This window comes from Acartia tonsa, chromosome 6 (genome assembly GCF_053477335.1).
Source record: "Acartia tonsa isolate MP-2025a chromosome 6, ASM5347733v1, whole genome shotgun sequence".
Classification (NCBI taxonomy): Eukaryota; Metazoa; Arthropoda; class Copepoda; order Calanoida; family Acartiidae; genus Acartia; species Acartia tonsa.
Genome location: NC_137265.1, coordinates 19,704,576 through 19,719,945, shown reverse-complemented (window position 1 = coordinate 19,719,945; position 15,370 = coordinate 19,704,576). Strand labels below are relative to the sequence as shown.

The 15,370-nt window shown below is 31.3% G+C and overlaps 2 protein-coding genes across 4 annotated transcripts in view; both read right to left on the bottom strand.

Annotated features, from left to right (window-relative positions):
• The window catches only part of LOC145323010 (uncharacterized), a 35,805-nt gene extending 35,626 nt beyond the window's left edge, over nucleotides 1–179 (bottom strand). Inside the window, exon 1 of the mRNA XM_080165397.1 lies at nucleotides 84–179. Coding sequence (XP_080021523.1) covers nucleotides 84–173 — 90 coding nt within the window. The 5' untranslated portion in view covers nucleotides 174–179. The remainder of the gene's footprint in view (nucleotides 1–83) is intronic.
• A 1,968-nt stretch (nucleotides 180–2,147) lies between these two features.
• LOC145322036 (uncharacterized) lies at nucleotides 2,148–13,683 on the bottom strand. Of its 3 annotated transcripts, none has more exons than XM_080163788.1 (12): nucleotides 13,596–13,683; nucleotides 10,832–10,894; nucleotides 10,278–10,342; nucleotides 9,065–9,118; nucleotides 8,606–8,727; nucleotides 7,371–7,433; nucleotides 7,080–7,149; nucleotides 6,750–6,842; nucleotides 6,114–6,289; nucleotides 3,837–3,912; nucleotides 3,286–3,345; nucleotides 2,148–2,730 (listed from the first exon to the last, which is right to left on the bottom strand). In XM_080163788.1, exons 1-12 carry the CDS (start codon nucleotides 13,631–13,633, stop codon nucleotides 2,681–2,683), a joined length of 930 nt encoding a protein of 309 aa, XP_080019914.1. In that variant the 5' UTR covers nucleotides 13,634–13,683; the 3' UTR covers nucleotides 2,148–2,680. The 3 variants fall into 3 exon arrangements, with proteins under 3 accessions (XP_080019914.1, XP_080019912.1, XP_080019913.1); XM_080163786.1 differs by having other exon boundaries at nucleotides 3,291–3,345; XM_080163787.1 differs by lacking the exon at nucleotides 13,596–13,683 and adding an exon at nucleotides 12,622–12,674 and having other exon boundaries at nucleotides 3,291–3,345.
• Nucleotides 13,684–15,370: the final 1,687 nt, after the last annotated feature.

Below are 15,370 nucleotides of genomic sequence, written 5' to 3'. Positions count from 1 at the left end.
GGTCAAATAATTGGTCTATAATGGTGACATGTAAAATTGTCTGAAAAATTAAGCGCTGTTTTTTAAAAAATGCATCTGTTCCTTGGTGGAGTCATCCTGGACGAGGCAGAGGAGGCTGCCCTCGTGTCTGACAACCTCCGTGATCTTCCTCCTTTGGCCGACATACTTCTCATAACATTTCTCTGAAAATTTTTATAAAATGGATGTATAATATACGTGGATATTATGACAGGGAAAAAATTTTTCAATTTAGATTGCTAATATGGAACTCATTTATTGGTCGGTTCGTTCATCCAGTAGGAGAGGAGAGGATGGGATATAGGGGGTGGATGGAGGGTATTGTCATTTTAGCCCACTGCGAGTTTCACTTTCTTAGAGTAAATGAAAATCTGGTCTGGTGTAACATACAAGTAATAATATATTCATTGCATTCGTAAATAAATAAACAGATAAACTGTTGAACAAAATAATGTCGTTATTATGTCAATAAGTATGTTGTTATAGTGACATTATACTGTCAATATTATAAATGGAATCTTTTTATTAAAGTCATCGACATAAACTTTTCAAAGTTTATATCGTTATAATGAGGACGTTTTTGACTTTGAATTAAACATAATTATAAAAGAATAAAGAAAATAATAATGTTTTATATCACAATAGGTTATAAAAAAAACTTCAATTTAATTTAACTGCAAAAACCTTATTACATGATATATAAAGTTAATGTAAAAGTTTATAAACGTATTATGCAGCGAAAAAGTCAAGAAACAAACATAATTTTCTTGTATTGATTAAACTTTTGCGAGACCCTTTGCAATTTACAAGAAATGGAAAAGGGATACTGATTAGAATAACAGAGAGAGAGAGAGAGAGAAGGAGAGAGAGGAAGAGAGGGTAAAGAAAAGGGAGAGAATAAGAAACAAAGAGAGAAAAGCTAGTTTATCAAAGACGACAATATTTTTTATGATTAACAAAAACCTAAAAACCTATTCTTTTTTAAATCTTTTTAATTTTAAACTTTTTTTTCTTAACTGTTCGGTTCAACTGTTTGCGAGATCGTAAGGGACGAATGGACAGACAAACATAGTTCTAATCTGCATTATAATCTTATAGTTTTTCCATTGACTGAATGAAGGTGCAAAGCAAAGACAGATGGGACATTGGTTAGTGAGCTTTACACTGCACTGGTACACAAAGTTTTAAAGCACATTCTACCATTTGTTGGTTTTAACACTTTGGGTACCTTTAAAAATTCCGTTCTAACTAGCAGAGTCCAAAATTTTCGACAAATAACTCTAATCTACAGAAAAGGTTATTTTGTTTATCATCATTGGAATGTTAATTTATCTATTTTCCATTGGCTTGTCCCTTAAGTTCCCTGATGTAGAGGGGGTGGGGGGTAAATATATGTTGGGGGTGTATAAAGATAGGCGGGGGTAGGATATTAAAATAGGCGTCAACAAATTAGTTCCACCCAATATGGTTAGTCATGGGATATACCTCCCCCTTTTTATATTAAAGATATACAATTAAGATAAATAACCAACCCCCCTTTCCATTTTTTCCAATACTAAATTTATCTATCCCCAAAAGAACTACTTTGATTTTTGTAGTAGCGAAGCTACTCTTTAATTGATTTGGTCTGTCCAACCTTATCGGTGAGGGAGCAATATTATTTTCTTTGCTGCTATTAAGATTATTTTTTGTGAGCAACCATAATTCACTTTGTCCGTCAGTCGGTCGGTTATGCTACAAAATACAAATTTATTTGTTTCTGAAGAGAATTTCGTGATTAATAGTGTTAAATTATCACAAATTTTCGATCTTTCGTTTTATTTTATGATTATGAACATCTGCACTATAGCTTACTTTATCCGTTTGTCCACCATCAATGATTTCTTTATACTTGGCTACTTATGGATTTTGTTATGCTTTTTTATTTAGAAGTTTAATTTTTAGAAGATTTTATTCTGTTTAATAATCATAAATTTATTATCTTTTTTTCTCTTTTTTTATGGCCACTGAACATCTTCTCTAGAACTCACTTTGTCCTTATGTCCAATCATGATTTAATAGTGCTTCGCTTCTCATGGATGTTTTATTATTCATTGTTTTACACAGGACCAATTTAAAACTTCCCAGAATTTTTAATGAACTTCTTATATTTCATGTAAATTTATATACAAATTAAACTTTCAAAAATCAATTCAATTATATCACAATGTTATATTATATTTTATTTAGATTAAATATGGTACTAAGAAAATTTTTATTATAATGCCATTTAATTTAAAATGCCTTAAAAGTGATAATGCAATTATAATATAGAATATGTATTTAAATAATTCTTAATAAAATGAACAGCATAATTAACTAAGAAAATGTTTACGGAAAATATTTTATATAGTCGTTCCATTTAATACCCCAACAAAATCTCAAATGCTTAAAATATTTAAATTTATGCTACTTTCAGTTTGGGTTAGGTTAGATTAATAAGAGCCCAACAAATTAGCTAAAAGAATTGTTTAAACTAATCCACGATCCCTATTAATAGTAGAATATCTATTATACGCCGGCGTTCCGGCGGTCAAATACGGGCTACGCACCGCCGTCACGTTGGTTGAGGCGTTTGCGGTGGCTGTTGAGTTCTGCGGCGGAATATCGTAGGTGAAGGTGCTCATTGTTGTCGCCACGGGAACCTCGTAGTAGCTGATGGACCGGTTCTGGCTGCAAATAAAATAATTTATTAATTTTTGTAGCGGGGCTACTCTACAATTTAACAAAAAGGTCTGTTTGTGTTTGTATTTCATCTCTGGTTAAATTATCTTACTATCCATAACAGTGAGACGTACTGTTCGTTCATATTTATTTGGATTTTTTTTATAATCCTTACGTACTAAAAGAACTAAAGTCAATGACGTCTCTCAACTAACTTTATTGTAGAAAAGATACTTTTTAAAGTCAGCCTAGTTACTTACAAGTTAGCTTTGTTTTAATTTAAATAATAGTACGTCATTGGTGGCGCAGCCACTTTATAACTAGTTTTATATGTCCTAGCAGATAAGCCTCTAACATCTAGGAGTTCAAAGGGGCAGAAATGGGTTAGAAAAATATCTTAAAACCATCCAAAGAAATAAAAAATGAAAATAAATTAGCCTCTAGAACCATTACTGAATCTATGTTATGCTTTCCTAAAAAAAGAGAACCCAATCGGTTTAGCAGTTATTAAGATCTTAAGCTTCAAACAAAACACCTTAATACTTTATGAAATAGGATTATTACCTGACCTGATATTGTTACTTTCAGAAGATATTTGTGGCTCCAAGTCTCGGCTTGCTATTCCTATCAAAATTAATTCATTATCTCATACAAGTGGTTCTGCTCCTAGCAACTAGGGGCTTTATTTTTTTTTAAAAGCCTTAAACCACCCCAGGGCCAGTGGGAAGCTTTCCTTAAAAAAAAGAGAGCTCAATCAAATTTGAAATCTAACAAAAAAAATTACTACCTAAAAAAATTTGAAACCATCAAAAAAAAAATTACAACCTTATGTAAAATAATGGAAAAAGGTATTCAAGAGATATCTTTAGGCACATAAAAATATTTTCAGTAAGTCTTTTCCTTTCACAGCAATTTAATTTTGTGAAACTGTATTTGAAAAGTTTCCTTATCAATGAGAATGTTTAAGTCTAGTTGCGTCGCCCCTAGAAGCCTATAAGAAGGCACCTTAAATGTCATTGTCCAAGTAGGGGTAGGGGTAAAGTGACGACTCCCCCATTTTAAACCCCCTCAAAAAAAAGCTTTTGCGTCCTTACCACCTAAATATATTTTTTTACCTGTTCTTCTACTCCAGGGTGTATCATTCCATGTTGAAGAGTTTGGATTCATGTTGGCTGATAAACTACTTGTGTCCTAAATAGTACATCAATATGTTTGATTTGAGATGCCATCCTCCAAGTCTACCGTGTAAATTTTGTTACTAGTCCTATTTTAATGTTCTAGGGTTTACCCTGCCACGTCTAAAAATGTTGGTACCCTTTGGGTGAATCCCTCCCACCCTCTTTATGTTTTTTTCCATTCCTTAACCTAACCCCTGCGGATGTCTTTAGCCCTGCAGGGTAACAGTACTTAATAACCTAACCTAGCCTGACAATAAACAAACAAACGAAAATGTCCCCACCCCATTTAAATTCATTTTTTAAAAAGGAGGTTGGATTTTGTTCTCAACATAGGACTTCGAGAGAAAACGCCCAATTTTTTTATCCTTTTCTTTTTACTCTTCTAAGAAAGTTTTCATATCTGCATTATTATACAAAACTTGTTTAAATACAAAAAGAAGAAGCACATTTTTTAATTGTAAAAATATGCTGGAAAATAATTTTAATTGAAATCAATATTTTTTGAATGAATAAATTTGGAATTACCTAGTAAACAATGAATTATGCACATTACTTATTTGTGATATATGTATGTAATATAATGTATATTTGCTTTACTGTATAATCTTAAATAAATAAGGAAGTGAGTAAAAATGTTCCTGACCCTAATAAAATTTACATTCCTAACTTTCTTCTAATTTTGATTACATATTAAATTTTACTGCTCAAATAAGGTAGCTCGTATTTACTATAACGTGCGCGTCTGTAAGTTTTAGTAAGGCAATTCGAGTTTAATGCTATTTTTGGTATGAACATTAGAAGAGTGTTTTTAAACTACAGGAAAAATAGCCTTTATATTGCTTTCTAATTAACAAAAAAAGATTTAGGACAGTTATTAAACTTATCAATAAACCTGTATTTATATTCGGTAACGCCCTTTGCTTGACACATTTTCTTAAAAAATTAATTTAAAAATTTATTTTTAATACTTAAAAATCACGAAACCTTTGAAAATAAGGTCATTTGAGCTATAAAATCAAACTAATTGCTGCTCTCCTATCTCCTAACAATCGAGCTCAGAAAAAAAGTCTAAAACCGCCCCAAGATATCTACACAGCTTCCCTAAAAAGAAAAAACAATTTTGCGTCCCTAGCCTTTATAAGAAAATAGCCTAAAAGCATCCAAAAACCTTAACGCATCATTCCTGAAAAGTACAAATCATATGAACAAGAAATTTCTGGTATTTTAAGCTGCATACGAAGAACCTTACTACGTTTAACCTCCATTTTTACTTTTTTTATTTTAAAAAGAAAAAGTAAAAAAAATTGACGGAGTTATTTTTTACTCTAAGTGATTTCAGTTTCCCTAGACCAATGCGAAGCTACACTGTATAGGAGAACCATATCGGTTCAGTAGTTAACAAGATCTTTCTTTACACACAGACATATGAACAGATGAACATCCTGTTACTTTTTTATAAGAATAATAGCAGATGGGCAAATAAGAACATGTGAAGAAGAGTAAATTAAAAGTAATCAAGAAAATGAGTAATCAATCAAATCAACATATTGTCACTATATTAAAACTATACTGCATGTTCTATCGACTGTATGGTATTATATTAAAGTGACCATAACTTACATATAGTCGACGGACATGATCATTGGCACTATTCATGTCGACTGTATGTATAGTAAAGTAGTAATAACTGACATATTATTAAGTAACTAATGTTTCAACTAAATACCTATTGATTAAATAACTACTATTACAACTATGTTGAATAATATAAAGGTTATTTCAACCACAATTTTCCCCTCCTTTAAATAGAATATTAAGGCCTCCAGTAAATAGACTAAAACCTGCTTATTACCAATACAAGTTACCCTGCCAGAAACGTCGTAAGCATATCCTACGATATGCATACGATAAATGCGAAAGAGGTCCTTACAGGTTCTTTGAGTTATAGGCTCTTTGATTTAAACATTATTGAGATCTTAAGTAGCATTAAGATGACACATCTGTACTGCTTACCATCAGTGATCTAAAAGGCTAAGACAAAAACCCCAATGATGATATACAATATTACCCCTTCTGTAGATAACAATTAATTGTTGAAATGTTTGGACACTGAACTTAATGAACCAACCAACTAAAAGTCCTCAATTTATAAAACATTATTATAAAACTTTGTGTACAAGTGTGCATCCCAAGTCCCCTACCTTCCTGACTTACCATACTACTGCCACTCCCGCCTCTGGGAGTATCCCTTCCTCTTCCCTTACTCCTGCTCCTCCCCCTGCCACCTGAAGCTGGTGTCCTCGGGGAGGAGGATCTACCCACCCTCCCCCCATCCCTGACAGTGTCATCTTCTGAGGGCGTGTCCAAGATAGAGCTTAGGTTCTGTAATCCTATAAAGACAATATTTAGAATACTAATTCATAAGGAAAGGCAAGGATCTTAAGGAATATGACAATAGTCGATAAATTGATGTGAAGAATTTAATGAAAGTACCTATAGATTTTAGGCCAACGAATGAGGGAACGTGTTTTTAAAATGTTGGTAACCATTATAATTTACAGTTACTTTCGTGGCAACTCACCTTAAGGGGCGATTATTCATATTTTTCGCAGTAGCTTTTCTCCCTATTTTTAGCCCCTGCGGGGGGGCTCAAACCATGCGGGGTCAGTTGCCTAACCCTGTGGGGCAATCACCTAACCCAATATAACCTAAAATAACCTTAAGGGGCGTTGCCACGAAAGGGACTATTTCCCTTTTTTCCCTCCATTTGATTTCAGTTACGCATTTTTTGGTGGCATGTAGAAAGATCTAAAATTATACTAAAAGTATAAAGAAAAATAATTAAGGTACCTGGATTTCTGGTAAGACCAGCTGGAGTATTATTAGCTTGAATGTTGGAACCTCCAGTACCTGCAGGAAGTGTACCAGTATTTGCAAAACCACCTTGATATAATAATTTGTATAATAAGCTTAGTTTTATTTTTGTTAAAAATTAAGTTCATAAGAACATATTTTTTCCTTTCTATTTTAAAGTTTACTTGCAGGTTTTTGAGGCCTTTTTCGCGTTAAGGGGAGGGGGTTGGTAAATTTTTAGGAATTATTTCTTTCGGACAGACTGACCGGCAGACATCCTGTCACATTTAGATAAGCAATAGATAGAAAGATAAATAATTTATTTACCTGAGTTATTTTGATTCTGGTTGCTAAATCCTTGATTGGTTGTTCCTTGTGGTCCAAATCCGTTGCTGTTCTGAGTAAAAGTTTTCAAATTAAAAATTTTATTTTTAGAAAATTTAAAATAAGTATTAAGTATTTAAAATTTACATTGTATAAAAAAATTCAACGTTGCAGAATTAGAAATTTTCAAAACATATCCATTTCTTAAATTTTTGATAGACATGTCATTATAAAGATCCAAATAACTAAACGACAGACAAACATCCAACTTCTCTTCTCTTGAATCAAAATTACCTTTAAAGGGTATGTAGTTCCTTTGAATGGTTGGTCTGTATTGTTCCTACTGCTGGAATCTTTCTAAATAAATAAAAATAAATCGACCTCCACTTTCACCCTGGGAGTATAAGAAGCTTTACTGTAAAAAAAAAACAATATATGTCCCGCGCTTTGCAAGATACATACAAACACACAGACATGTATCCTATCACTTTATGTAAGACTAGCGGCTACGCCCCCTAGAAGCCTCTAGGGGCACTTAAGGTAAGAGAGGGAAAAGACGACCTCATCCCATTTTAAATTTGAGTTTCAACAGAGTAAAAAAAAATATTTTTTTTGGAGGGGGGGGAGGGGGTGAAGACACCCTTCCTAAAATAGTTTAAAACCTTCCCAGGACCTATAAGAAGCTTCACTGTAAAGGAAAACAATATCGGTTCAGCGGTTAGCGAGATCCTTCGGGACAGACAAAAAACACTTACTACTTTATTTAATAGGATTTACACATTATAAATTCTATTTTTTTTAATGCTTTCAATCAAATATGACAATTAAATCATATTTAAAAAAAAAATATTGATCTATTTTTAAATGCACTGTTACTACCTATGGAGTAATGGACATGCCCTTTAAATAAAAGTTATTCTTCAAAAATAGCTTTAAATATTCATAGCTTTTAGAAATTTAGATATAAAGTATTTTTTGAAAGAAGTGGGGGGGGGGGGGTTTAATGCAACCATCTCGTAATCAGTGAGCAAATGGGACTTAAAATTCGAATTTCCATCTGAAATTTTACATGAGTAATCCTTGGTAGGTCTATTATCCCTAAATCGAACAAAAAGTTGGAAAAGTAACGGCTAACGGCTGGATATCTATATTGCAAATTAGTCACGAAACCTATCTCCACATAATATTCTTTTCCACTCCAAAACGCTTTTAAACGGTTCTAGACGGTAGCTGTTGGTACTAGAAGTTTTTAATGGTTATTGTTATCATTTAACATGAATTAAACCAAAAATATGTTTTAAAAAGTTGATTCCTACGTAATTGATGATGGATTTACCCTGAAAATAGGCAAAAAACGGCTAAACGGCTGAGCCGCCAGCCGTTACTTTTTCAACTTTTTGTTCGATTTAGGGAAAATAGACCTACCAAGGATTACTCATGCAAAAGTTCAGATCGAAATTCGAATTTTAAGTACCATTTGCTCACTGATTACGAGATGGTTGCATTAACCCCCCCCCCCCTTATTTTACCTTGAATATTTTGAAGCAACAAAGGCAGAGCAGAGCTATCATGATAATAACCGCCAGGATAATAAAAACTATAATTCCAGCTATACCGAGCTTCATCAGTAAGTAAATATCATCCTCATATCCTAAAAAAATCGTAGGGTAAATTGATATATTTTTAGCAGACAAAGTTAGCCCGGGGACGAACCTCCAATATTTTATCATATTTTAACAGATGGATAGACAATATAAATAATTCAACTCTGTTTATTTAATCAAAATATCCAAGTCAATACAAAATGTTTGATTTGAGCATTACAGATGGATCGGCAGACCAAGTAAGATGTAAAATAGTTACTAATTGGGTCAGCTAAATTTTCGTTAATAGCAGTTTATATCTCATATCTCAATAGCAGCGGAAATTCATGAGAAACCTTATGGAATACTATTTGAATGTTAAATGATAAATATAAGATGTATTACCATCATAATAGATTCCAGGGCTGTTAAAAACAGGACTGGCTGGAACTCCATAGCCTAAAATAAAAAGTATATTTTGTTAAATCAGCCTGTTTATGGATCTAAGTATTTCCCCTTAATTTCTTATATAAATACAGGGTAATTCAGAGTAAACTGAGTTTTCCGATTTTCTGATACAACCAAAAGGAAAACAGAAAAAATAATCATACATCCTTGTTCTCTGTAAAAAAAATACATAAAACTTAGAAAAGTTTTTTTTCAATATCTCTGAAAATAACGGCGCATTTTAGAGCATAAATATTTCAAAAGGTGCGTATGATGCTTTTTTTCTGTTAGAATTTTGTGCTTAAGGTTGGTTTTTAAAAAATTATTTACTTTAAAACAACATCTTAACACGGCAAATAAAATATTCTACCAATTTCACAAAAAAATTAAAATTCCTTCATTAAAAACAAATATTCAATTTTTCTTTTTGTATACTTAATAAACATAACCTTAAAAATTGCTCATGTTCGCTAATCCCCACCCCTCAATTATTTCTATAAGATATAAGCTCATAATTTATCTATAATTTGCAATTAAATGTTTTATAACTAAAATTCAAACTTTGATAACTTTTTTGTCTTTAGAGATTTTTTGTCAATTAAAAAGGTTTTTTTCCTTTGTACTACAAGCTACGTTATTATAAGATATTCTTTTACTGGAAATGCATCACAATCAAGAAATCTAAAAAAGAAATCTAAATTGCAGTTTCTTAAAAATGCTTTTGTGAGGAGCTAAAAAGCATTTCACCTTTAAAACTCATTAAGGTACTTTTCTTAGACCTTTTCTAAATTAATAAGGAAAATTTAAGCTTTTTTCATACAAATAGAAGAGTTATCTTAATTTTTCTTGCACAACATTTTTCACATAAAGCATTTTTTAAAACTATTTATCTATCATAGAGGCCGCATTTTTAGATATAATAAAAAAACACCTTTTACAAATTTGATGTACTTTTTACAGAGAACAAGGACATATAATATTTTTTTCTGTATTCCTTCTGGTTGAGTCAGAAAAACGGAAAACGCAGTTTTTACTGAATCTGAATTATATAGTCCAAAAAATCATACAAACAAAAAACCTTCATCTTAGAAATTCTTTTTTAAGTTGGTCTGATTATTGTGTCTGACAAACCATCTAGGATAATAAATCTATAGGTTGTTATATTACAAACCTGTAGATGGTGGAGAATATACACCTCCATATGTTGGCTTTCCAGATCCAGAACCAAAAAATATCCTAAACAAATAAGTTTTTGTCACCTAGTATCATCTGCTTTTTAGGACTTGTTGAAAAGAGCCATTTTAATAAAAGCGTTCTTGGAAATATGAAGTTAAATAGTTATTAAAGGGAAATATTAGCAACTTTGGATAAATTAAGGATTCCGCAGTATTTATCAGCCATGATTTTTCAGCGGCCCCTGACTGTTAAAAAACAGTAGTGCCGGTTTAAATTTCCGTTTATTTTGTCTACAATTGTATTGAATTTTTATATACTCAAAGATAAACATTATAAAATTATGGAAGGTCCGTTCGAAATTCTGTAATCAGTGAATAGCTCTTATCATTAGTTTAGGCATGTAAGATTGTAATATCAATTTCAAATTTTACATGATAATAACTTGATAAGTCTAACATTTAAGTATAGTCTTATTTTAGTGCTTCGCTTTTATGAATGTTGTCATACTTGTTTTAAAAAAATGTAGGTTGTTTGCTACTATAATTCTACCTGGATATTTGTTCTGGAACTTGCTGGAGGTCTAATCTCGACTCCACTTGGTCACTGTTACTCCTAAAAATAACAAATATATAGTGGGCATATAAAAGAGTTTAATTACTGTGCTTAAAAACAACAAGGGCGCGGACATTGGGCTGTAGTTTTTACTAGTACCCAAAGTTTTATAAATACTTTCTCTTATTTGTTGACTTAAAAACTTTGGACACTTTTATTGAATCTAAATTAGTAGTGTGCAATCTTTTTAACCAATAATTATACAGTATTGGTAATTTTGTTCATAATTATTGTAGATGGAAATCAATTTATCGTCGAATGTCTTCCCCTATAAGATTCCTGATTTAAAATAAAAGAAAAAATCTTTAAAATATTTTCGATAAACTTATATTAATTAATTATAAAAATTTTGTCTCTGTATCAAAATGTAATTGTATAATAATAGTTATTTCTCGCATCGTATTATAAACGGCTTTTTGCGGATATAGAATGTACAATTATGAGATTAAAACTAGTTTTTTTTAGCCCCGAGGTGCCGGAGGCACCGGCTAAAAAAATTGGTTTTAATCTTATGATTGTACATTTCTATATTCGTAGAAAGCTGGATATAAAACAATGCTAGACATAGTTTTTTCGTATGGATGAGAACCGGTTCCTATCCACCGGATTCGAATGAATACGAGAAAGTTTATTAAATGTATAGAGAAGTTTTGCTGCAAAATATGTTACCGTAAAAGTAGAGCTAAAAATCTTAAAACACCTTTGCTTTAATATTTTACAATCTTCTAACGCCCTACTTTTACACTTCCTCTCGTTGTTTCCTTTAGAAATTACAATATAGATTTTCTTAAACTAATGGATATATTATTATTTGGATCTTACACCAGATTTCCACCTCATCTACCCCCTCCCCTCCTCTCCTACTGGTTGAAAGAACTGACCAATTAATGAGTTCCATGTAACGAAAATTTTTAACCTCTCTTAATATCCACGTATATTCTACATCCATTCTTAAACTATTGTTGGAAAATTATTATTTAATGAAACTTGGTAAAAAATGATTATTTTTTTTTCTTTACTATAAAAGTAAATTTGAAGTAATAAGTCACATTTATTCCTATTGTCATAATTCTAACAGCCTACTGTTTTTTTTTATTGTTTTAACTGTTTTTTTTTCTTGGCTATAAAAGTAAATTTGAAGTAATAAGTCACATTTATTCCTATTGTCATAATTCTAACAGCGGACTGTTTTTTTTTATTGTTTTAACTGTTTTAGCTTACTATTGCTGCACTACTATTGTATATATTACTAGCGGCTTCGCCCCTAGCCTCTAGGGGCTTTGTCCCAAGAGGTTTGATCAAACCAATTTTTCGTATTTTAGATATAAAAGAAAATTTTTTTTTAAATTTCTTTTGGGGGGGGGTAATTTTTGTTTTTGTTTTTTTTTTGGGGGGGGGGGGGGTAATCGACCTTACTATTTTAATTTTTGTTTTAAAAAGATTTTTTTTTTTCTTGGGGGGGGGGGGTATTTTTCATTTTTGGAGGGGTTGGGGGTGTCCCACCCCCCAAGAAAATAGTTATAAACCTTCCCGGGAACTATGAGAAACTACCCTCTTAAGGAGAACCTGATCGGTTCAGCGGTTAGCGAGATCCTTCGCTACAAACAAACAGACAGACAGAGGGACAGACATCGTTCTACACATACATTGTATTATAGATATATATTTGCCCTTGTTATCGAAACAACTTAAAATGAAATTATATGCTACAACACTAAAATTCTTACATGATAGCCGTGATTTGGTTCCATGTAAGCTTCCAACGATTTAGTCAGACTATTTATTTATTTAGCATATGAAGCAAAGCAAACATGCCTTTACAAAACAAATACAATTTCATGCCCATTGTTTTAAAGTTAGTTTTAAATCTAGGTCATATGTTACAAGACCGCCAAGATTTAGTTAGACTTTTGTACATTATGTAATAATGAAAAAGGAGCGTAGTAACAATAATATGGCACATTCAAAGGAGGAGAAAAGTATTTCAAAAATAGAGGGGGAAGGAAAGGGAAAAGTAAAGTGATGGGAAGTAAAGAAAAGTCAGGGATCTTAAGGAGGGGTAAGACAATAGACAATCATAATGATGGTAAACAAAATTGCCCCTGCCTGTAAATTATAATGATAAAACTATAATGATTAAATAAAAATACCAAGAGTTATGAGCAAGAGAATAAACAATCCTGTAAGAATTTTTGAGACCAATAAAATTTACAATGTCCGCTCCCCTTTCTACACTTGTAATAAAATCTCTTCCAGCCATTCATTCCAGAGGGACGGACAGACAGAAGGACAAACAAACACAAACATGTAAGTAGTATTTTTACTAGTAATAAATTTATGTTTTTGCATGTTGTACAAATATTGAAAATTATCGTTAAAGGACACATTTTTAAAGAATAAATTTACGGTTCATTGATATGTTTTTATGACTAATGCATTAAAAGCAATAATACATAAATAGGTAAAATTGCTTTAGTTCATTTGTTTATTATAGTTTCTGCATTATATTGAATGCTTTTTTGATACTCCTAACAAATAGAAGCTGTTAATGCGAAGGAAGATACTTAAAACCTTTAAAACATATAAAACGATTTTTAGATTTAGTTTATGACAAACTACGACAACCAATTTCAACTGTTATGGAGATCATAAGAGACAAAAACAGAAATACATATAAATACAACTTTTATATTTTAGTTACCTTAATCTTGATTCTGCCACCCCATCGTAGGACCCCATTTTCGCTTGTTTAATTAATCAAATAAATCTAAAAGAGTCCATATGATTCTAAAAATAAATGATTAAAACATTAATTGCTAGATATAAAAATTATTGCTGCGTAAAGATAATATAAATTTGTTTTTGTCTGTCTGTCCTTATTTTTAATTAGTTGCTTTCTCAGCTATTTCCGGGATCTTCAGACAAAAAAGAACATAATATAAATTTTATAAGAAGCAGACAATCTCAGAAATAAGGTATAACCAACAAGCGAAATAAATCTAAAATAATATTTGGGGGGCAAATGGAGAGGTCGTTAATTTTACGATGTGTTGCCCCCCAACGACAGCTGAAAAACACAAAAAGTTTCGTGATTTATTTCCGAATTAATTTCGTTATTAGTAGAAGCTTAGACAATCTACTAAAATTGTAATAGAGCCAAAACATAATGATTTTTTCATACATCAACTAGCAGCACTTTAACATTTGTAAAAGTTCGTCCATTTTTAAATTCTTGGGTTCTTAAAAGTTTCTAAGATTAACTCTACATAAGACTAGCGGCCTCTGGGGCCACTTGAGGGGGTTGAGAGTTGAACCTCAACTTTAAATAATGTTTTTTTGTTAATTGGGGGTGGGTCCTCGAATTCTTGGGAGGGTGAACACTGCATGATAGACTCGAAATAAAGTATTACCAAACTTTACCAATAAACTGTAAAGAGATATGATAAATATACAACCAAAATAACAAGTTAATGTTGAAATTCAAATCCTTCTCGTTCCTTCTTGAATATAAAATAAATTTGAAAATTTTGAAGATATATTTTAATTTCCTTATCAGGATGATGTTTTTATATGTCGTCTTTATGACAGGTTATTATATTATGAATATATTTCTTAAATTATGTATATAAAAAAATATTGTACGATAATATCAAATTAAATTCAAAATAATTTATTTTTTATGTTTTTTTTGTTCCAAAATCATCCCTGCATTAAAGAAAGAAAAATGTGTGTTTTGTTTTACAAAGCAGACTTAATATATTATGATAATATACAACGTCTCTTTGTGAGTTCATATTTATAATATTGATTTTTATAAATGAATTAATGAAAAAATATTTGTTTGAAATTTGACTAAATATCATATTGTATAATTTACTTAACCCTTTTATTTAACAACCTTTGTTTTTAGGTCCTTTTTATTTAAATATTTCAAACAGCTGCCTTTTTTTATCTTTAAAGTTAGAAAAACAATTTTTTTATTTTAGAAATCTCAAAATTTATTAGCGGAACCATAAAGTATTTTGAATTTGGGCTGTGGTAAAAAATCTTGATAGTGGACATAAAAATGCACATGAAGCTCTCTAAATTTTTTTAGGATTATTTTTTGGGGGGGGGGATATTCACCCCCCAATTAAAAAAAAATGTTTGGGGGGGTAAATTTTATATGGGGGGGGGGATAATCACCCCTTTACCCCCTCCCCTTGGACGTCCTTGTAGTTGTTACAAAATGGGTGAAATTGCACCACAGTTCTGATCCCACAATGTAAAAATTTCAAGTTAGTTTGAAACAGCATTTTGACACTCCGAGTATCATTTTACCCACAAACCTGTCGCATAACTCTTTTTTTTTAATTTGAATCCCAAAATAAAGCTTGAACGTCTTTAAATTTTTTATCCTTATATAAAAGTATCATGATAACTATTTTTTTATTTGTCTCAAAGAATCTTGCTAACTGCTAGACAGATATGGTTTTT